General features: G+C 39.9%; 1 protein-coding gene across 6 annotated transcripts in view; it reads right to left on the reverse strand.

Moving 5' to 3' along the window:
• Positions 1 to 23,570, reverse strand: part of Rnls (renalase, FAD-dependent amine oxidase) — a 272,771-nt gene extending 249,201 nt beyond the window's left edge. For 4 of the 6 annotated variants that reach the window (XR_010055152.1, XR_005489056.2, XM_006231294.3 and 1 more), the window contains exons 1-4: positions 22,804 to 23,570; positions 22,005 to 22,110; positions 21,380 to 21,522; positions 9,266 to 9,424 (exon numbers count right to left, since the gene is read on the reverse strand). Coding sequence is in view for 4 of the 6 variants with exons in the window: in XM_006231294.3 (XP_006231356.1) it covers positions 9,266 to 9,424; positions 21,380 to 21,522; positions 22,005 to 22,110; positions 22,804 to 22,921 (526 nt within the window). In the remaining 2 variants the exon portion in view is untranslated. The remainder of the gene's footprint in view (positions 1 to 9,265; positions 9,425 to 21,379; positions 21,523 to 22,004; positions 22,111 to 22,803) is intronic. The other 2 variants (NM_001014167.2, NM_001399688.1) reach the window with 1 other exon arrangement.
• Positions 23,571 to 24,614: the final 1,044 nt, after the last annotated feature.

The raw sequence follows: 24,614 nt of genomic DNA on the forward strand, positions 1-24,614 counted from the left end.
TTTCTGCTGCAAGTGACCTGCCTGGTGAACTCAAGACACAGGCCCACAGGAACAGCTGAAGACCTGTAGAGAGGAAAAACTACACACCCGAAAGCAGAACACTCTGTCCCCATAACTGACTGAAAGAAAACAGGAAAACAGGTCTACAGCACTCCTGACACACAGGCTTATAGGACAGTCTAGCCACTGTCAGAAATTGCAGAACAAAGTAACACTAGAGATAATCTGATGACGAGAGGCAAGCGCAGGAATCCAAGCAACAGAAACCAAGACTACATGGCATCATCGGAGCCCAATTCTCCCACCAAAATAAACATGGAATATCCAAACACACCAGAAAAGCAAGATCTAGTTTCAAAATCATATTTGACCATGATGCTGGAGGACTTCAAGAAAGACGTGAAGAACTCCCTTAGAGAACAAGTAGAAGCCTACAGAGAGGAATCGCAAAAATCCCTGAAAGAATTCCAGGAAAACACAATCAAACAGTTGAAGGAATTAAAAATGGAAATAGAAGCAATCAAGAAAGAACACATGGAAACAACCCTGGATATAGAAAACCAAAAGAAGAGACAAGGAGCTGTAGATACAAGCTTCACCAACAGAATACAAGAGATGGAAGAGAGAATCTCAGGAGCAGAAGATTCCATAGAAATCATTGACTCAACTGTCAAAGATAATGTAAAGCAGAAAAAGCTACTGGTCCAAAACATACAGGAAATCCAGGACTCAATGAGAAGATCAAACCTAAGGATAATAGGTATAGAAGAGAGTGAAGACTCCCAGCTCAAAGGACCAGTAAATATCTTCAACAAAATCTTGGAAGAAAACTTCCCTAACCTAAAAAAAGAGATACCCATAGGCATACAAGAAGCCTACAGAACTCCAAATAGATTGGACCAGAAAAGAAACACCTCCCGTCACATAATAGTCAAAACATCAAACGCACAAAATAAAGAAAAAATATTAAAAGCAGTAAGGGAAAAAGGTCAAGTAACATATAAAGGCAGACCTATCAGAATCACACCAGACTTTTCGCCAGAAACTATGAAGGCCAGAAGATCCTGGACAGATGTCATACAGACTCTAAGAGAACACAAATGCCAGCCCAGGTTACTGTATCCTGCAAAACTCTCAATTAACATAGATGGAGAAACCAAGATATTCCATGACAAAACCAAATTTACACAATATCTTTCTACAAATCCAGCACTACAAAGGATAATAAATGGTAAAGCCCAACATAAGGAGGCAAGCTATACCCTAGAAGAAGCAAGAAACTAATCGTCTTAGCAACAAAACAAAGAGAAGAAAAGCACACAAACATAACCTCACATCCAAATATGAATATAACAGGAAGCAATAATCACTATTCCTTAATATCTCTCAACATCAATGGCCTCAACTCCCCAATAAAAAGACATAGATTAACAAACTGGATACGCAACGAGGACCCTGCATTCTGCTGCCTACAGGAAACACACCTCAGAGACAAAGACAGACACTACCTCAGAGCGAAAGGCTGGAAAACAACTTTCCAAGCAAATGGTCAGAAGAAGCAAGCTGGAGTAGCCATTCTAGTATCAAATAAAATCAATTTTCAATTAAAAGTCATCAAAAAAGATTAGGAAGGACACTTCATATTCATCAAAGGAAAAATCCACCAAGATGAACTCTCAATCCTAAATATCTATGCCCCAAATACAAGGGCACCTACATACGTAAAAGAAACCTTACTAAAGTTCAAAACACACATGGCACCTCACCCAATAATAGTGGGAGATTTCAACACTCCACTCTCATCAATGGACAGATCATGGGAACAGAAATTAAACAGAGACGTAGACAGACTAAGAGAAGTCATGAGCCAAATGGACTTAACAGATATTTATAGAACATTCTATCCTAAAGCAAAATGATATACCTTCTTCTCAGCTCCTCATGGTACTTTCTCCAAAATTGACCATATAGTTGGTCAAAAAACGGGCCTCAACAGGTACAGAAAGATAGAAATAATCCCATGCGTGCTATCAGACCACAATGGCCTAAAACTGGTCTTCAATAACAATAAGGGAAGAATGCCCACATATACGTGGAAATTGAACAATGCTCTACTCAATGATAACCTGGTCAAGGAAGAAATAAAGAAAGAAATTAAAAACTTTTTAGAATTTAATGAAAATGAAGGTACAACATACCCATACTTATGGGACACAATGAAAGCTGTGCTAAGAGGAAAACTCATAGCGCTGAGTGCCTGCAGAAAGAAACAGGAAAGAGCATATGTCAGCAGCTTGACAGCACACCTAAAAGCTCTAGAGCAAAAAGAAGCAAATACACCCAGGAGGAGTAGAAGGCTGGAAATAATCAAACTCAGAGCTGAAATCAACCAAGTAGAAACAAAAAGGACCATAGAAAGAATCAACAGAACCAAAAGTTGGTTCTTTGAGAAAATCAACAAGATAGATAAACCCTTAGCCAGACTAACGAGAGGACACAGAGAGAGTGTCCAAATTAACAAAATCAGAAATGAAAAGGGAGACATAACTACAGATTCAGAGGAAATTCAAAAAATAATCAGATCTTACTATAAAAGCCTATATTCAACAAAACTTGAAAATCTGCAGGAAATGGACAATTTCCTAGACAGATACCAGGTACCGAAGTTAAATCAGGAACAGATAAACCAGTTAAACAACCCCATAACTCCTAAGGAAATAGAAGCAGTCATTAAAGGTCTCCCAACCAAAAGGAGCCCAGGTCCAGACGGGTTTAGTGCAGAATTCTATCAAACATTCATAGAAGACCTCATACCAATATTATCCAAACTATTCCACAAAATTGAAACAGATGGATCACTCCCGAATTCCTTCTATGAAGCCACAATTACTCTTATACCTAAACCACACAAAGACCCAACAAAGAAAGAGAACTTCAGACCAATTTCCCTTATGAATATCGACGCAAAAATACTCAATAAAATTCTGGCAAACCGAATCCAAGAGCACATCAAAACAATCATCCACCATGATCAAGTAGGCTTCATCCCAGGCATGCAGGGATGGTTTAATATACGGAAAACCATCAACGTGATCCATTATATAAACAAACTGAAAGAACAAAACCACATGATCATTTCATTAGATGCTGAGAAAGCTTTTGACAAAATTCAACACCCCTTCATGATAAAAGTCCTGGAAAGAATAGGAATTCAAGGCCCATACCTAAACATAGTAAAAGCCATATACAGCAAACCAGTTGCTAACATTAAACTAAATGGAGAGAAACTTGAAGCAATCCCACTAAAATCAGGGACTAGAGAAGGCTGCCCACTCTCTCCCTACTTATTCAATATAGTTCTTGAAGTTCTAGCCAGAGCAATCAGACAACAAAAGGAGGTCAAGGGGATACAGATCGGAAAAGAAGAAGTCAAAATATCACTATTTGCAGATGATATGATAGTTTATTTAAGTGATCCCAAAAGTTCCACCAGAGAACTACTAAAGCTGATAAACACCTTCAGCAAAGTGGCTGGGTATAAAATTAACTCAAATAAATCAGTAGCCTTCCTCTACACAAAAGAGAAACAAGCCGAGAAAGAAATTAGGGAAACAACACCCTTTATAATAGACCCAAATAATATAAAGTACCTCGGTGTGACTTTAACCAAGCAAGTAAAAGATCTGTACAATAAGAACTTCAAGACACTGAAGAAAGAAATTGAAGAAGACCTCAGAAGATGGAAAGATCTCCCATGCTCATGGATTGGCAGGATTAATATAGTAAAAATGGCCATTTTACCAAAAGCAATCTACAGATTCAATGCAATCCCCATCAAAATACCAATCCAATTCTTCAAAGAGTTAGACAGAACAATTTGTAAATTCATCTGGAATAACAAAAAACCCAGGATAGCTAAAACCATCCTCAACAATAAAAGGACTTCAGGGGGAATCACTATCCCTGAACTCAAGCAGTATTACAGAGCAATAGTGATAAAAACTGCATGGTATTGGTACAGAGACAGACAGATAGACCAATGGAATAGAATTGAAGACCCAGAAATGAACCCACACACCTATGGTCACTTGATTTTTGACAAAGGAGCCAAAACCATCAAATGGAAAAAAGATAGCATTTTCAGCAAATGGTGCTGGTTCAACTGGAGGTCAACATGTAGAAGAATGCAGATTAATCCATGCTTATCACCCTGTACAAAGTAAGTCCAAGTGGATCAAGGACCTCCACATCAAACCAGACACACTCAAACTAATAGAAGAAAAACTAGGGAAGCATCTGGAACACATGGGCACTGGAAAAAATTTCCTGAACAAAACACCAATGGCTTATGCTCTAAGATCAAGAATCGACAAATGGGATCTCATAAAACTGCAAAGCTTCTGTAAGGCAAAGGACACTGTGGTTAGGACAAATCGGCAACCAACAGATTGGGAAAAGATCTTTACCAATCCTACAACAGATAGAGGCCTTATATCCAAAATATACAAAGAACTCAAGAAGTTAGACCGCAGGGAGACAAATAACCCTGTTAAAAAATGGGGTTCAGAGCTAAACAAAGAATTCACAGCTGAGGAATACCGAATGGCTGAGAAACACCTAAAGAAATGTTCAACATCTTTAGTCATAAGGGAAATGCAAATCAAAACAACCCTAAGATTTCACCTCACACCAGTGAGAATGGCTAAGATCAAAAACTCAGGTGACAGCAGATGCTGGCGAGGATGCGGAGAAAGAGGAACACTCCTCCATTGTTGGTGGGATTGCAGACTGGTACAACCATTCTGGAAATCAGTCTGGAGGTTCCTCAGAAAATTGGACATTGAACTGCCTGACGATCCAGCTATACCTCTCTTGGGCATATACCCAAAAGATGCCCCAACATATAAAAGAGACACATGCTCCACTATGTTCATCGCAGCCTTATTTATAATAGCCAGAAGCTGGAAAGAACCCAGATGCCCTTCAACAGAGGAATGGATACAGAAAATGTGGTACATCTACACAATGGAATATTACTCAGCTATCAAAACAACGGCTTTATGAAATTCGTAGGCAAATGGTTGGAACTGGAAAATATCATCCTGAGTGAGCTAACCCAATCACAGAAAGACATACATGGTATGCACTCACCGATAAGTGGCTATTAGCCCAAATGCTTGAATTACCCTAGATGCCTAGAACAAATGAAACTCAAGACGGATGATCAAAATGTGAATGCTTCACTCCTTCTTTAAAAGGGGAACAAGAATACCCTTGGCAGGGAAGAGAGAGGCAAAGATTAAAACAGAGACTGAAGGAACACCCATTCAGAGCCTGCCCCACATGTGGCCCATACATATACAGCCACCCAATTAGACAAGATGGATGAAGCAAAGAAGTGCAGACCGACAGGAGCCGGATGTAGATTGCTCCTGAGAGACACAGCCAGAATACAGCAAATACAGAGGCGAATGCCAGCAGCAAACCACTGAACTGAGAATAGGACCCCCGTTGAAGGAATCAGAGAAAGAACTGGAAGAGCTTGAAGGGGCTCGAGACCCCATATGCACAACAATGCCAAGCAACCAGAGCTTCCAGGGACTAAGCCACTACCTAAAGACTATACATGGACTGACCCTGGACTCTGACCTCATAGATAGCAATGAATATCCTAGTAAGAGCACCAGTGGAAGGGGAAGCCCTGGGTCCTGCTAAGACTGAACCCCCAGTGAACTACACTGTTGGGGGGAGGGCGGCAATGGGGGGAGGGTTGGGAGGGGAACACCCATAAGAAGGGGACGGGGGGAGGGGGATGTTTGCCCGGAAACTGGGAAAGGGAATAACACTCAAAATGTATATAAGAAATACTCAAGTTAATAAAAAAAAAGAGTTAACTGGATACAATATTAAGGAGTCAAAGAATAAAGTCAAATAGGACGGGAAGCTAAAGTTCTAGGAAACATAATAAAACTATAGCAGCAAACTCCCTTTATCTAGAGAATGAAATATCCACCTAGATATAAGCAACAGAGGGCCAAAAAATGAACTATATATGTCACATTATAGTTAAAATAAAGTAAGAATATGAAAAGCTTCAAGAAAGAAGAACCAGGTCACATACAAGGCAGAAGGACCATTAGAACAAGACCAGGTTTAAAAACAGAAGGACATGGAATGATGCATTTTAAACTCTATAAGACAGTAATTTTCCAACCCAGATTACTACATACCATTTAGCAAGAACTCTGAATGTTAACGACCTTAAGTATTCAATTAAAAATTACAGATTAATAGCATGAATTAAAACACAAGACCTACATATTTATTGCCTGTAAGAACTATACCTTGTGGGAAAAGGATGAAAATTGGCATTCCAAGCAAACGAGACACTTTTTTTTAAAAAAGAAAGTATTTGCTATACTGATATTCAGCAATTTATATCTTAAATCACTTTCACATTGATTATAGAAACAGTTCATCACAAGGATATAACAACAATATACTGGACATTAACACACCCATTGGGGCATCCAATTTCAAAAACAGCAACTTGCTGCAAAACCCTACTGGGTTCAATGGGACAGATCAACATCATCACAAGTGCAGTGGGTGTTTTCAGTACTCCACTGCTATTGGCTTTGTGGCCACACAATTCTGGGGGTTCACAAGTCACATTCCCTAAGAATGGAGTTGATAGTAATGTCTCGGTTTGCTTCCGGGTTTGTCTTAGCATGGCTATAGAGAAGTAAGCTCCAAGAGGTCAATCACATGGTCCTTGAAACTTCCCTATTCTCTCAGTTGGGAGAAGGAATAAATATAATTAATAATTTTCAGTAGACAGTACTTCTGTTTTATGAAACACAAAATAGAAAAGAAGATGATTAATTGTAATTCACACTACACTGAAATGATAGCCAAAAACTTCAGGTAAAATGTAGTATTATGCTGATTCTACAGCCTAGACATGATTTAGAGAGAGACAGAAAATGAGAAAGAAAAAATGTCATCAAGCTGCTCACAATTAATAAATATTTCATGGGTCTGGTAGCACACTCTGATTTTTGTACAAACTTTTCACATTTGGGTCTTAGTAAATGCATTCGCGTGGCTCTAGATGAAAATCTTGTGGTGAGTGATTTATACTATAGTCACAGTAGTTTTCTACATTCTAGGCATTGTCTAGCCTAATCTGGGGAACTGCAATATATACCTGTGCCAGTAGGTGGCAATATATGACTTTGAAAATAGATCTCTTACCATTTTAATATATCCAAAAAAATATTAGGTATCCAATTTTCCACAGCTACTAACGAAGGCATATAACAGTTGCCAACTAGAAAGGATATTTGCACTTAAATCACATTCCTCAGTTGCCTATTTTTAGAATAGAGTCTGGAAAAATACAGGAAATTCAATTCTATGTGCATACATATTCTATCCCTTGCACATTTTATTTTAAAAACCAAATAGCAAAGATAGCTATTTAACGTCAATAACTCTATCCCAACTCCCACACTTAAGCGCTGTTTCAAAAGAAAAAACGAGAGACTTGAACATTAAGGCTTTTCAGTAATTTGTGAAAAATCCAATAACTATAATCAGACATAACACACTCATGTACAAGCAAAGTTGGTGGTGGTGATGTGTGTGGACGTGTGTGTGTGTGTGTATTCATGCATGTGCACGTGTGTGCATGCGTGTGCGTGTGTGTGTGTGTGTGTGTGTGTGCGCGCGCGCGTGTTTGTGTGTGTAAGCCAGTACCTTACTATGTATTCCACTCAGGCCTCAGATTTGCAGTGCTCCTGATCCTGAAAGGGACACCATGATGCCTGGTTTAAAGCAGCCTATACAGTTCTGAGAAAACTTAAATGAACACCACCAATGGCAGTCCTTACTCAAAATTTATTTCAACTCCTGCATCTGTATACAGTACTTCCTATGAGTTGGTTCATGTGAAATTGCCATTTTTGACCATTTTGCTTGATAAAAATCACAATCCTGTACATGTCAACTAAACTAGCCACTTTTATTGTGGCTGAGGTAAAAATACCTGACATTTGTTTTCAGAGCAATGAAGGAGGGTTTATTTGGCTCACACTGAGGTTACTGTCTATCATGTAGTAGGAGCGTGGATCAGAAGGACAGCCAGGAGCTCAGAGTCATCTTGAGTTAGTTCCAGGAAAGCAGTCCATTCTGGTTTCCTGACCCTTCTTCCAAACACACCTGTGTGGTCTGGGAAATACTGAATTCCCCCAGCCATTTACCATCTTGTTTCTATGGAAATGGAAACTCGCAGTGTAACCTCTCTAAGAAGCAGGAAAGAGGGGCACCACGGGGACAGGCTTCAGCCCTGGAGAGAACATTTCTGAGGAGACTTCCCACTTGTCATTTCTCAGGTAGATAAAGAAAAGAAAAACTGGCCACTAAGCCAGGTGTACCAAAATTCCCCAGGTTCACAATGAATTTTTATTTTATCCAACAAAATCTTTATAATGCTTTAATAGTTTCTTTGTATATGAAAAAAGAATATAAACACAATACTGGATTTGTTTACTCAGATAGAGTATTCTGTTTATTGATGGCTCACCATAATCCTCCTTAAAATATATTAATTTTGGTTAAAAATAAAAAGGTACCTTTTCCTTTTCTTTCTTTCTTTCTTTTTTTTTTTTTTTTTTTTTTTTTTGAGCTGGGGACTGAACCCAGGGCCTTGTTCTTGCTAGGCAAGCGCTCTACCACTGAGCTAAATCCCCAACCCCACCTTTTCCTTATTCAAAGAAATGTCTTTACCATTTCTCTTTTGAAAGTATGGCTTTTTAACGTGAGTTTAGCTCCATCGGGATAAGTTATGCTCTATGACACCCACATACTCATCAGTAAGGCTAAGTAACTTCATCCAATAGCAGAAAACACTTAGCAGTAACCCAGAGAAGACAGGAAATGAGGCAGCCATGAGGAAGCCATGATGAACAGCTTTTCTTCAGGATGGCCACAAAGACACTGCTCTTTTGGGTCACACTACAGCATCAGAAACAACACTGACTTGTTTTTAAACCAAGAGCATTAAGAGAACCATTCAATTTTAACGAGTTACACACCATTCTGTGAGCTTCGTGTATGTCGTGGACTAACTTCAGGAAGTAGACCATAATCAGTTTTGAAAATTAACATCTGTAGGATTGAGAACAGGTCTTCCACTCAAAGAGAAAAGCCGATCTGCGTCCCTTCAACCCTCCCTGAGCAGGTAAACAGCAAAGCTACTCACAGTTCACAATGTCACCTTGAAGACCCAGAATCTGAGGAGCTGGCATGGTAAGGATGACAAGGTCAAACTGCTGGGTGGAGCCGGTGTCCTCAGAGACTTCCCACTTGTTATCTCTTAGATTGATCTGAGTCACACACTGCCTGAGGAAGACTTCAGCACCTGCTCCAAGGGCAAAAGAAGGCTCCTGTTATCAGGATTTCCCATGAGAATAAGGAAGAAATGAAAAGTCAACCTGGACCCATTCAAGTGAACCAAGCCTCCTCACCCTTATCTTCTGTACTGGGGTCTCCAATTCTAATCTAATCTAATCTAATCTAATCTAATCTAATCTAATCTTCCTATTCAGCAGTAATTCTTCCATCTAATACTTGTACTCCTGGGCCTCGAACAAAAGTTTTTATAAAGGAAACAATTATAAAATACTGTTATAATTACTACCCTCAAGACTACGATTAGTTCTATGTCATAGCTGTCTTTCATTAAAAATGTATTAGCTTTCTCTTAATCAACTGAGAAATGCTCATATGAACTCATAGACACTGAGGCAGCATGCACAAGACCTGCACAGGTCTGTACCATGACACACACACACACACACACACACACACACACACACACTAAGGCTTTAAGTTTACTGTATTTGTAGGACCCTTGAGTATATGAATTCAGGACATACTGAATGAGAAAAGACTATTTTCAATAAAAGGGGAAATATTTATTATCTCTCCTAGTTATTTTTTTCATTGCTGTAAAGAGACACCATGACCAGGCAACTTACAAACAAGAGCATTTCATCAGGAGGGGGCTTGTTTATAGTTTCAGAGAGTAAGTCTATACTTATCACGCTGAGCATCGTGGCAGCAGGCAGGCAGGTATAGTACTGAAGACATAGCTAAGAGCTTACATGCTGAGACCACCAAGATGCAGGGTGAGGACTAAGTGGGAATGGTGTGGTTCTGAAACTTTAGCCTACCTCCAGGGCCCACACCCTCTGACAAGGCCACACCTCCTCACTCAAGCAGTCCTACTAACTGGAGAAGCACTTAACCACATGGGTCTATATATAACACAGGGGTCAGCTGCACTCAAGCAACCACACTGGCCAGCCATTTGTTACATATTATACTAATGTATTTCAAAATTAAAGAAGAAGAGCTCAACCTGTTAAGTCATGATCTGAAACATAAACAATGACTAGGAAGCTTTTTACTTTTGCTGAATAATATGCATACATTTCAGCAAATGCATTAGAAATTGATTATCACTAGTAATATCCAAGAAGAGCCCCATAAACAATTTTAAAACATGTCTATAGGGCAGATTTAGTCCTCATTAAGAATCAGAACTAAGAGAATCACTGTCTACCTTTTCATTCTTCTTCCTTTCTTAGAATATACCACAAAATTATTATAATCATTTGCTTATTTGTTTATGTTGTATTCCTTTTAATTTCAGAGCCAGTGAATAATCTTACTGACTACTTTGTTTCTATGTATAGTATATGCCATGGTTAACATGGACTGTTAGTGATAGTATCTCCAATAACCTAGGACCCAAGCCTCTGAGCATGCTTTGAGGAATTACCTACATGACATTAAGTGAGGAAGGATGACTGTACTTAAAATAGGTGGCACCATCTCCTAGGCTAGGATTCCAAAATGCATAAAAAGAATTCTGCTGAGATCAGAATTCATTGTCTGTTTCCTGACTGCAGATGTGGTGTAACCAGTTACACAGGTTCCTGCTGCCAGGATTTCCCACCATGATGGACTGTACTTCTGAATAGCGAGCCAAAATAAACCCACTCTCTCCTAAGTTGCTTTGCCTGGGCATCTTTTTTTTTTTTTTTAAAGATTTATTCATTTATTCTATATAAGTACGCTGTAGCTATCTTCAGATACACCAGGAGAGGGCATCAGATCTCTTTACAGATGGTTGTGAGCCACCATGTGGTTGCTGGGAATTGAACTCATGACCTCTGGAAGAGCAGTCGGTGCTCTTAACCGCTGAGCCATCCCTCCAGCCCTGCCTGGGCATCTTTATACAGCAATAGGTAAAGTGACTATGACAGAATATAACATACAAATTACAGTGCTCGAAAGAACATGGTTTTAGTCATTATATAAGAGAATAAATAACTTACCAAAAACTAAAAGAAATTCCAATTGGATTATTAATTCTTAATATACTGAAATCTCAAACTTCAGATTCTGTGAAAACTTTTAGAAACAAATCTGGGGCTGGAAAGATGGCTCAGTATGAGAACAGGAGTTTGAATCTCCTAAATTAACATAAATGCAGGTAGGGAATGATGTCCTGTCTAAAATTCCAGTCCTCGGAGGGCAGAAACAAGAAGTCCTGGGGGAAAGCTGGCCAGGAAACCAGGAAACAAGGAATTAGCTGTATCCCAATCCATGAACTCTGGGTTCAAGAGAGAGACACTGGCCCAATCAGTATGGACTAAGTAGTTGAAGAAGACTCCAGATGTCAGCCTCAGGCCTACACATGCTGATATGTACATCCTCTACATAAACCAACACACGTACCAGCATGAATACATACACAGATGTACCATACTCTTATACACCAGAAAAAAGGACTTTTATCCAGTCTCGGCTATACGGAAAGATGACAACACAAGGGGAAGATTAAAAGCACAGGGAAAGTCGTTGCTCAACCTCCTGCAGACATTTCATGTTCCCAGTCACTAAAAGTCCAGCTTAAGTCCAGCTTCCCTGTGCAGTTCCAGCTCTGCAGAAGCCCAGCTCAAACTGATCCTTCTTGCCTATGACGTCCTTTAGCATCACTACCCTTGACACTGATCTAACATCGAAATGTCTGGATGCTTTGCTGTGTCTCATCTACCACTAGAACTTTTCCATCTTCATGCCACAGATCTAATTCCAAATACCTCATGTATTTCGTTGTCCCTTGAAGAACACTTCACTACAGTAAATATTGTAAGACCCCAAAGTGGTCTTACCTCAGGAGCGCAACCCACAGATCACAAATTGACCAAGGGAACAATGTAATAGCAAGAAGTTTAATAATCCATGTACGTGGGGTTGTTCATCCATGCAGAGAGAGGCAATCCTAAACCCAAAAAGCACACAACTTTTATTCTTTACAGAGGGCAGACTTCAGCAACAGGGCTAGCTGACTTATTCTCATTGGTGGGACACAGGACAAAGGATCTGGTCAGGTATTGGCTGGCCTGTTCAAGGGGCTATTCTTGGCTCAGGTAGATATTTTCATTACCCAGCCCTACACCTGGCCTTGGAGAATCACTGGGAAAGGGCTAAGTTGGCAAGTTCCTCAGAAGGGGGGAGGAACTGGGTGGTCGGGCAGGGTCAGGATGGCATCTTGTGGTTGTACTTGGAATCTACGACAGGGAGGGGTAGGGAGAACAGTTGTTTTGGCTAGTTTCCATTAAGCCTGGTCACTCTGATCACCAAGACCTTGCTCCTGTATTCCCAGAACTTCGTTCTTACAGTTTTGTTTCTTGCATCTATGAAACATTTCTTTAAAAGCAACTAAATCTTCTAAGTCAAATGTAAACGTTAGAGGGAATATGCTGCCAACTGGGTCAAGGGTCAATCTCTGCTTGAAATAGCACCATTCCTTTCAAACATGAAAGCAAGGGAGTGTCAACCATACACAATGCATAGTGTTCAAGGCCTCTGTGTAGTGTGTAATTATAAAAAAATCAATCCACGCTATGTCTGGCTATACACTGGCAATGGTGGTCTCACCACCCACATGGGGATCCACAAGCAGCTGTCTTCCCAGGTTCCCATAGTTAGCTATTGTCCTTCACACTTCCCAAGTCATCTGCCCTGCTGAGGCTTGTAATTTAGCAACCAGTTTTAGAACAGTAAATCTTCAACCCCCAAAATGCCCACACAAAGAAATCAAAACTCAATTGATAGATACAAGCTACACAACTAGATTAGCCAAATTTGCCCCACATAACTCAATCGTCCATCTGTGAGATCCCGTTACTTATGGCTCCTAGGACCATGTGATTCCAGCCCATCATCCTCTCATACAGATTCCATCTTGTCTCTCCCTTCTTCATCTCGTGTTTCTCTCCTTCTCTCCCTCTCTCTCCCCATCTCTCTCTCCCTCTCTCTCGCCCCATCTCTCTCTCCCTCTCTGTCCCCGTCTCTCAGTCTCTCACTCTCTCTCCCCACCCTTGTCTCTCACTCTTTCCCTCCCTCTCCCCTCCTCCCCTCTCTCTACCTCCCTCCCTACCTCCCTCCTTCTTTACCCCTTGACAGGCTCTAGCCTTATCTGACTAATAAGATTTCATCCGCATACAGGCACCCCTATTGAGGGGACAGAAAAAACAGACAATAATCCACAATACCTCTGCTTTGGGAAGGTACAAATGATGTTCAATTTTAATCTACACCCACCATTTATTTTACCGCGCAACAGTGCAACTCTGCTGATTCATCTGGAAAGTCTTGCTCTGCTTACTTTTTGTACCCTATGGTATCGTCCAGACCCCAATTAAAGCAACTAATTATATTTTGATTACATTTTTCCTACAAATAATCCTTTGAAAAGAGAATTGTTACTGTTTTCTCTGTCACTCTGTCTCTTTCTCTTTCCCTCCCAACCCCTCCTCCTCAGGTGTGTGTGTGTGTGTGTGTGTGTGTGTGTGTGTGTGTGTGTGTGTGTGTGTGTGTAAAGGGGGATAAAATCTACTAGCCTATAAATCTCTGCCTGCCTCAGCTAAAGTTCTTGGACATCAGTTCTGATGTCTTAAGGTTTTGCATAAGTTAAACATCAAAGTGTTGTAAGTGTGGATGGGAGATGAGCTACACCAGGAGTACACACACATATTCCAGGCTCCAAGCAAGTTACCAAACCATAAACTCCAAGGATTAGGCCTACAAAGCCTCGGTTACAGCCCCTTATTTAACAGGAAGAGTAAAGAATGAGACGTGAAAACAGGTAAAGCCACTGCAGTAGATGAGCATGCCCAAAGCTAATATGACTCCTGCAAAATCTACCACATAGTTAGGATTTACAAAGAAGTTAGGAACAATTTTCATTTCTATTGCTAGGATTAAAGTTCCCAGGAAGAGGATTTTCCTATAGAAGTAATTAATAACTCTCATAAGACATCACACATTAAAATTACGAATGCTCTGGAAACCCTACTTGAAAACAGGGAACAATAGACATTTTCTCGAGACTCTTTGAGCTTAGGAAATTTGATCATGCATAGATTTTACACACAAACTTCTCAAAGACTCCCTATTGCACTTGAGATAAAGTGTAAAATCTTCTAACACGGTGTACAAAGCACTTATTCCAGAGCCCAGGTTACTCTTGTATTCACCTTGCCACTTTCTCTCTCCTTCAAACTACTCTCCAGTCAGTGAACTTTCAATTTCTTGTCTGTGCTTTGCTGCGTCTACTTGGTGACAGCTCTGGTCCCTGCTCTCTTGAACTCTAATCACTTGGCTCCTGCCTTAATTCACATTTGTTGACTTTTAAAGTATCCATGAAATGTCATAGTCTCTGCAGCATTTTCCCTGACATATCTTTTTCAGCTCACCTCTCTGAAATCTATGCCACGTTAGGTATTTTTACCAAATATCTGTTCATGATACTCAATACTTCTTAGCATTTGCTGTATGTATTGTTATTAAAGGTAAAGTTGAATGTCTCTCTCCTTAACCACTACACTCTCTACATTAACAGGCAGGAGTTATGTCTCTGCTTTCTAGTTTCTCAAGGGGACCCTTTTCCTATTCAATCAAGAGCAGATAAGAATACACCAAGAAACAATTTGATCAAAGTCTAGGTTGGCAAACTAACGAGTTTAATTAGGGTAATTATGAGGATGGGAAACATGCAGGTAGCTACACTAACCACTTAAACATCCTCAGGGATGCTTCATGCTGTCTTTACCGTCAGTTCCATGAAGGAGTGTTACTGGGAACTGCCTTGTGCAGTGTCTTGGGCAGGTAACCATATCTTGCTAACATTTGAAAGACTGAACATCCAAGTCATGTCCAGAGGACAGAAGTCTACAACATTCTGTACATGCTATTTAGTGAGAACTTTTAATTTTGCACATAGCTATATATAAAGAAGACTAATAAGGATTAAACATTTTATAAAAGTTAATGTATAATATAGTTATTACATTTCATCCCCAGCTTCCCTTCCCGTGTGTGTGTGTGTGTGTGTGTGTGTGTGTGTGTGTGTGTGTGTGTGTGTGTGTTCAGACATACCTATTTGTGCTTAAGGATGTAGAGGCCAAAAGAGGAGTCTATCAGATGTTCTTTACCTAGTGTTTTGGGGGAAGTTCTCACTGAACTGGAAGCTGGCTATTTCAGCTGGACTGGCTGTCAAAGTGCTGAGATCTCCCTCCCTCTGCTTGGAGTACAGCCATTTGTTGCCCCATCGAGCTTTTACCTGGGCTTTGGGAATTTAAATGTAGGTCATCTTGCTTTCATGGCAAACTTCTTACCCACTAAGCTATTTCCCTATCCATTTTCCTACATTTTAAAAGGAAAATATGAGCAAATTTTTTCTTGTATGGTTTCCCAAAGATTTTCATCTAGTAAACAGCACCTAGAAATGCTTTAATGAGACCTCAAGACACAGGAAAGAAATGTAAATGTACTGATTAAAGTAGACAAATATGAATATTGATTCATATACTGTTTGTATGCTACTTTCTAGCATCCCTTGAAAGAACACTGTACTGGATAAGTAAATGTAATAACTACTCAGCAGGGAGAGCTGTGAGAAAGAACTATACAGGCTCACTAACAGTTCCTCACATCAATTTTAGAAAAGAGTAAACAAATGAACAGGAAAGAGAATGGTAAAAGTAAATATTACTATGCAAAAGCAGTTAGAACTAGGGTCTGCAAACAAAACAAACCATCTTTTAAAAGAGAAATCCTATTTCAAGAAACCAAACAAACAAAAGAAAACAGTTACTTAATAATAGCTACAGTCCTTTTGTTACTTTGAATTATCCCACTCTAGTAAGTAACAATGACAACTGAAAAAACAAAACAAAACAAAACAGAACAATAGAAAAGCAGGGCTGTGAGGGTTTTTTCAGTGTTGTAACTTGAAAAATTTGAGGTGCAGAAACAAAAGATTAATTATGTTGACAATCCTATTGCTTTCTTTCCCCCTTTTTTAATTGGATATTTATTTACATTTCAAATATTATTCCCTTTCCTGGTTTCCTATCCATAAGCCCCTGGCCCCCTTCCCCTTCCCTTCTTCTATTAGGGTGTTCCCCTCTCCACCCCCTCCCCACATTTCCTTACACTGGGAGTCCAACCTTGGCAGAACCAAGGGCTTCTCCTTCCTTTGGTGCCCAATAAGGCCTTCTTCTGCTACATATGCAGCTGGAGCCATGGGTCAGTCCATGTGTACTCTTTGAGTAGTGCTTTATAGTCCCTGGGAGCTCTGGTTGGTTGGCATTGTTGTTCTTATGGAGTTGCAAGTCTCCTGAGCTCTTTAAATCCTTTCTCTAATTCCTCCAACAGGGGTCCCATTCTCAGTTCAATGGTTTGCTACTAGCATTTGCCTCTGTATTTGACATGCTCTGACTATGTCTCTCAGGAGCGACCTATATCCGGTTCTTGTCAGCATGCACTTCTTAGCTTCATCAATCTTATCTAGTTTGGTGGCTGTGTATGTATGTATATATGTATGGGTCACATGTGGGGCAGGCTCTGAACTGCTTCTATTTCTTTAGGAGTTATGGGGCTGTTTAAATGGTTTATTTGTTCCTGATTTAACTTTGGTATGTGTTATCTGTCTAGAAAAGTATCCATTTCCTCAAGATTTTCCAGTTTTGTTGAATATAGACTTTTGTAGTAGGATCTGATGATTTTTTTCAATTTCCTCAGGCTCTGTTGTTATGTCTCCCTTTTCTGATTTTGTTAATTTGGATACTGTGTCTGTGCCATCTGGTAAGTCTGGCTAAGGGTTTATCTACTTGTTGATTTTCTCAAGAACCAGCTCCTGGTTTTGTTGATTCTTTGTATAGTCCTTTTTGTTTCTACTTGGTTGATTTCAGCCCTGAGTTCAACTATTTCCTGTATTATATACTCTTTTCAGGTGTATTTGTTTCTTTTTGTTCTAGAGCTTTTAGGTATGCTGTCAAGTTGCTAATATATGTTCTCTTCCATTTCTTTTTGGAAGTACTCAGAGCTGTGATCTTTCCTCTTAGCACTGCTATAATAGTGTCCCATAAGTTTGGGTATGTTGTGCCTTCATTTTCATTAAATTCTAAGAAGTCTTTAATTTCTTTCTTTATTTCTTCCTTGACCAAGTTATCATTGAGTAGAGCATTGTTCAACTTCCATGTATATGTGGTCTTTCTGCTGTTTTTGTCGTTATTGAAGACCAGCCTTAATTCATGGTGATCTGACAGGTTGCATGGGATTATTTCTATCTTCTATCTGTTGAGGCCTGTTTTATGTCCGATTACATGGTCAATTTTGAAGAAGGTACCATGAGGTGCTGAGAAGAAGGTATGTTCTTTTATTTTAGGATGGAATGTTCTATAAATATTTGTTAAATCCATTTGGTTCATAACTTCTGTTAGTTTCTCAATGTCTCTGTTCAATTTCTGTTTCCCTGATCTGTCCATTGATGGCAGTGGGGTGTTGAAATCTCCTACTATTATTGTGTGAGGTACAATGTGTGCTTTGCGCTTTAGTAAGCTTTCGTTAATGAATGTAGGTGCCCTTTTATTTGGAGCATAGATATTTAGGATTGAGACTTCATCTTGATGGGTTTTTCCTTTGATGAATATGAAGTGTCCTTCTTTAACTTTTTGATAACTTTTTGCTGAAAGTCAATTTTATTCAATATTACAATGGCTACTCCAGCTTGTTTCTTCGGACCATTCACTTGGAAAGTTGTGTTTCCTGTATGCAGCAAAATTCTGGATCCTCTTTACATATCCAATCTGTTAGTCTATGTCTTTTTATTAGGGAATTGAGTCCATTGATGTTGAGATATTAAGGAATAGTGATTGTTGCTTCCTTTTATTTTTGTTGTTACAGTTGTAATTCTGTCTGTCTTCTTTTGGTGTCCTTGCAAGGAGATTACTTTCTTGCATTTTCTAGGGTATAGTTTCCCTCCTTGTGTTGGAAATTTTCATCTATTATCCTTTATAGAACTGTATTTGTAGAAAGATATTGTGTAAATATTGTTTTGTCATTGAATATCTTGGTTTCGCCATCTATGTTAATGGAGAGTTTTGCTGGATATACTAGCCTGTGCTGGCATTTGTGTTCTCTCAAGGTCTTTATGACATCTGCCTGGGATCTTCTGGCTTTCAGCCTGTGGTGAGATGTCTGGTGTAATCCTGACATCTCTGCATTTATATGTTACTTGACATTTTTCCCTTGCTGCTTTTAAAATTCTTTCTTTGGTTTGGGCATTTGGTGTTTTGACTATTATGTGACTAGAGGAATTTCTCTTCTGGCCAAATCTATTTGCAGATCTGTAGGGTTCTTGTATGTTTATGGGCATCTCTTTCTTTAGGTTAGGGAAGTTTTCTTTTATAATTTTGTTGAAGATATTTACTGGCCCTTTAAGTTGGGAGTTTTCATTCTCTTCGATACCTATTATCCTTAGGTTTGATCTTCTCATTGTGTCCTGAATTTCCTGGATGTTTTGGGCGAGGAACTTTTTGCATTTTACATTATCTTTGATGGTAGTGCCGATGTTTTCTATGGTATCTCTGCCCCTGAGATTCTCTCTTCTATCTCTTGTATTCCATTTGTGATGCTTGCCTCTATGACTCCTGATCTCTTCCTTAGGTTTTCTATCTCCAGGGTTGTCTCCCTTTGTGCTTTCTTTATTGTTTCTATTTCCTTTTTTGATTCCTGGATGGTTTTGTCTATTTCCTTCACCTGTTTGTTTGTGTTTTCCTATAATTCTTTAAGGGATTCTTGGAGGGATTTTTGTGTTTCCCCTTTAAGGGCCTCTATTTGTTTACTTGTGTTGTCCTGTATTTCTTTAAGGGAATTATTTATGTCTTTCTTAAAGTCCTCCATCATCCTCATAAAATGTGATTTTAAATCCAAATCATGCTTTTCTGGTGTGGTTGGATATCCAGTATTTGCTTTGGTGGGAGACCTGGGCTCTGATGATGCCAAGTAGTCTTGGTTTCTGTTGCTTAGGTTCCTGTGCTTGCCTCTCACCATCAGGTTGTCTCTGGTCTTGGCTTGTCTTGCTGATTCTGAAAGAGGATTGGTCCTCCTGTAGGCCTGTCTGTCAGCATTCTTGTAGACCTGTTTTCTTTCAGCCGGGTCTTAGAACAGAGAGTTCTGCTCTCAGGTGTGTAGGCATTTCTGGCAACTGGCTTTCAGCTCTAGGCCCAAGCAGAAACCCAAAGGGTCCTGCCCCTGACTGCTCCTAGGTCCCTGTGCCCAGGGTTCACAGATGGCACTAGGCAATTTCCTCTTGGGTCCGGAATGTGGGCAGAAAGCTTTTGTCAATTCTAGGTTCTCAGGAGTGTATGCACTTCTGAGATTCCAGCTCTCTACAGCATAGGATTTGGGTGCAGGGAGCTGTGTTACCAGTTCAGTTCAGTTCAGGAAGCAGCCAGAAACCAGCTGGTTCCTGCTGCTGACTGTCAATCCTATTGCTTTCATTGTGTATATATACAAAATACATCTCTGATTATGAATTAACTAAATGCTTTCAAAAATAAAAATATAAAAAACAACAAAAAGCCTCCATAAAACCCAGCAATAGCTTAATTATTGATTGATGGGGGAAGAGCCCAGCCTATTTTGGGTGGTACAATATTCATGTGAGAAATGTTGTTACTCACTACTAATGAGTTGGTCTTTACATGCAGCAAAGCCTATTGGATACAATCCATCCCTACTGTTATACCAAGGTGAGGGTTAGCAAAGTGTTTTGTATACTTAAAAACCAAGACAATGTCTCAATCCACAGAATATAAATATACACAAGAAAGTTGAATAAATGATTATACACATTATACTATTTTGGATATCATTAAAGAAAAAAAAGCAAATTAAATTTGTTGATACAGAAAAACAACGCGCCAAAAGATATGAAACAAAAAGATAGTGAATAGTTTCTATAAAATAATCCCCTTTGCTCAGATTTTAAGGAAATGAGTATAAACAGATTAATATTAAATAGTCACAGAGATTTATTTTCATACATAAGAAAACAATCATTTGCAAAAGAGCACACACTCTAAACTGAAACCAAGTTTATTTGGAGGAAGGAAAGGCTGAACGAGAGATTAATTCCTTTTTCTTTTTTGTATTTCAAGACATAACATTTATTTAAGACAGTTTATTTAAAGGGATATAAACTTTAAGGTCAAATTTAAAGATTTAAGGCAGCAGGCTGCACTACCAAAAAACACAAGTCAAGCTGATCTGATCGAAAATAGAATTCCATCAAGCAGATAAGCATAACTGGTCGCATCACTGGTCATTCTCTGTGGCACACTGCTGGATGGCAACTGACATTCGCCTGTCTCTCAATCTCCCGTCATTAGTGCTCACTGCAACAATACTGTGGCCAATGAAGGGTTATGAGCAGTGTTCAAGGGACGAGACATGTAGCTCAAGAAGATGCCTGCTTTGTGTTTTGATTGGATACTTTATTTATTTACATTTCAAATGTTATTCCCTTTCCTGAAAATGTTCTATCCCATCCCCCCTCCCTGTGCTTCTACAAAGGTGCTCCCCCATCCACCAACCCACCCCTCCCACCACCACACCCTGGCATTCTCCTACACTGGGACATCAAGCCTTCACAGGACCTTCCTCCTATTGATGCAGGACAATCCACCCTCTGTTATAGATGTGGCTGGAGCTATGGGTTGCTTCATGTGTACCCTTTGGTGGTTTAGTCCCTGGAAACTCTGGGGGCAGGGGCTGGGTCTGGTTGGTTGATACTATTGATCTTCCTATGGGGTTGCAAACCCCTTCAGCTCCTTCAGTTCTTTTCCTAACTCCTCCATCGGGATCCCTGTAACTATTTTCATAGTCTATATAATACTAGCACTTAACCCACAACCTTTATTCTAAGAGCCAGAGAAAATCCAATTCCCACCTGATTCTTTCAAGTAGTACTTGATAATGGAAGAAACGCCGTGAGGTGCCACAAAGTTGCTTTCTCCTTCCTTCACTTCCATTCCTTTAATGGGAGACGTCAGAGGCTCCAAAATCCCATGAGCTAAAAGCTCCTCATAAAAACTGAAACAATCATTAAATGCAAATGTATAGTTCAGTTAGCTTTGCAACTACCTTGCCTTTTCTAACCATTAGACATTAAAAATCCAATCACACTATAAATCCCCATAAGATCAACTCAGTGTACAGGATGTTAAACAAAGCTTGAAGAACAGAAATGCTTAAAGAATCTGTAAATCTGCCGATATTAGCCAAACCCTATTTCACTCTATATACAAGAAGAGTACATCGAAAATTATTATATGCCCCATTTTAAACATGCTTAGAAATGACTTTCATTACTATCTGTCCTCTTCCACACCAACAATTAACTATAATTTATTGAGCTTCCTTCTTGTTTCATATGTACTCTTACCCAATCTTCACACAGACAATATGAACATTTCATTGTCATAAGAGGAAAAGTTTAAAATGTTTTAGAAGGGGTATTTTGTATCATTTTACACCACGTATGTATCTACTAAGACTTCTGGTGACTAACTTACTTTTGGTGCTTTTTGGCATAATGAGGAGTACAGGTGATGTACTGAGCTCCCAAGTCAGCCGTGCATCGGGGATTATGAGGACTGTTGGCAGTAGTCATTCTTCCCCCTTAAAATAATTCATGCAATTGTCAGTCATAAATGAACCTTTTGAAATTATACAACTCACCCTAGTTTGGTTGCTTTATTTTTTCTTTGTCCAAATACATTAAACACATTAACGTGAGTTAAAGACATTATATTGCTCATTGTCCTGGGAATTTGGTCATGATTTTTTTTTTTAATCTTGAATATAAAAGACTCATGAAACTCATGAATAATAAACCACAGCTTTACAATGTTACTAGTACATATCGTGTTAATCTGAACAAATGAATGAGGTAATGGATGAATAAAATGAAATGGATGGAACGCCAGAATGAGCAAAAACGTCTTCTGTCAGGATGTACAAGAAGGATTCTTATTCTAGACATCTGGAAAGTCTTGGTCTAGATGGATCTGGGGATCGAGAGACTGGAGAAAGCTGCAATGGCACTAAGCGGCCTAACCCACAGGGCTAAGGTGGGCGGACGCTTACCAGGAACAAGCCTCCCTGGGCAGTGCTGAGATCCAGCCCTCTGGCACCTCCGGGAGCGGCCTTCTGTCTGCTGCAGCCTCGAGTCACGTGACTGCGCGCACAAGCAAAGAGCTCTGCAGCGGCAAGGGAAAAGCTGCGGCTGGGCTTTTCTCCTCAGAGCGACTGGGTGGCCGGCCTACTTCACCGAGGAGAGTCCTGTCACGCTCTGGCTGACCCACAACTCACCTATGTCCCCAGCCTTGTCCCACAGGGCGAGGTACAGGGGAGCGGTTATCTCCTTCCTCAGCAGCGCGGCACACAAACTTCCGGTTAGCCCGGCGCCCACCACCAGTACCCGGAACATGGCGGCGGGCCTTCAGCTAGGCCGCTGGCAGAGGCTCAGAGAGGCGCTAGCCTACTCAGCCACCGTGTCCCCGCGAGGGTCAGGGCCGTGCCCTGGGCGGGACATCTGCTCCTGAGAGGGCGGGGAACCCTGCAGTGGTGACTCAAACCCAGAGAAGGGCCTGCCCCAGCCTCCACAGAGCAGCTTGCCTACAGGGTGAGCCCCAATCCCATCAGCCCCTGGAGGAAAATCAGAAAGTCACAGCAAGCTGGCCTCAGGAGGATGACTGAAGTGAGGAGAGGAGACAGCAGCAATGGCACAACTGGAGTTCATCTGGGGTTTTATAGGCCACTTCAGGTGGCAGGGGTTTTGAAGTGTAAAATAATACATCCTTTCCAAAGTTGTGTAGAATACAGACATTTGAGTCACCAGGAAATTTTGGATCACTTACTCTAGCCACAAATGCTAACTTCTGAGTCAAAAATGGGTTCACTGTGAACCAAGGGATATTCTGTGAAATCGAATCTGCCATCACCATTGCCGTCTTCAACTTTGTCTGAGAAGTTCTCAATAAAACAACAAAAGCAATGAAAAATGGGAGCCACTAAAAATAATTACCTGGAAAATGCCGTGGAACCTTGACAATAGTAGCCAATAATAAAAACATTTAAAAAAGTCAAGTTTTGCTTAATGTCTCCTGGTGACAAAAATTCCCATCATCAACTTTTTGCTTGATCAGTTTTTGTTTATCTAAGAGGTTGAGGAAAACCCTAAGAAGACGTGTAAGCATGGCAGTCAAAGAATAGGAAAAGCAGTGAATGCATAAAGATTATTTTTAGAGAGTCGTTCAGTTTCCATGAGTATGTGGGCTTTCTGTTGCTTTTGTTGTTATTGAAGTCCAGCTGTAGTCCCTGGGGATCTTATAGAATGCATGGGATTATAACAATCTCCTTGTGTATGTTGAAACTTGTTTTGTGTTCAAGTACATGGTCAGTTTTTGAGAAGGTTCCATGAGGTGATGAGAACAGGGTTTTATTTATTTATTTATTTTTTGGTTGTGGGATGAAATGTTCTATAGATATCTGTTAAATCCATTTGATCCAAACTTCTGTTACTTTCACTGTGTCTCTGTTTAGTTTTTATTTTAATGACCTATCCATTGGTGCAAGTGGGGTATTGAAGACCCCCACTATTATTGTATGAGGTTCAATGTGTATTTGAGCTTTAGTCAAGTTTCTTTCACGAATGTGGGTGCCCTTGCATCCAGGGCATAGATGTACAAGTTTGAGACTTGATCTTGGTGAATTTTTCCTTTGATGGGTATGAAGTGTCCTTCCCCATCTATTTTAATTAACTTTGGTTGAATGTGTATTTTATTGGATATTAGGATGGTGACTCCAGCTTGTTTCTTGGGACCCTTTTGCTTGGAAAACTTCTTTCTAGCCCCTCACTACTGAGGTAGTGTCTGTCTTTGTTGCTGAGGTATGTTTCTTGTATGCAGCAAAATAATGGATCCTGTTTGCATTGTTAGTATGTTAGCCTATGACTTTTTATTTTTGAATTTAGTCTATTGATATTGAAAGATAGTAAAGATCAATGAAAGAAAATGGAAGAGAAGTGGAATGGGGGAGAAGGGAGATGGGAGCAGGAAGAAGTATAGGGAGGGGAAACTGCAGATACTTTGTAATGTATTAAAAAGAATAAAAATACATTT

Source organism: Rattus norvegicus, chromosome 1, assembly GCF_036323735.1.
Source record: "Rattus norvegicus strain BN/NHsdMcwi chromosome 1, GRCr8, whole genome shotgun sequence".
Taxonomy (NCBI): domain Eukaryota; kingdom Metazoa; phylum Chordata; class Mammalia; order Rodentia; family Muridae; genus Rattus; species Rattus norvegicus.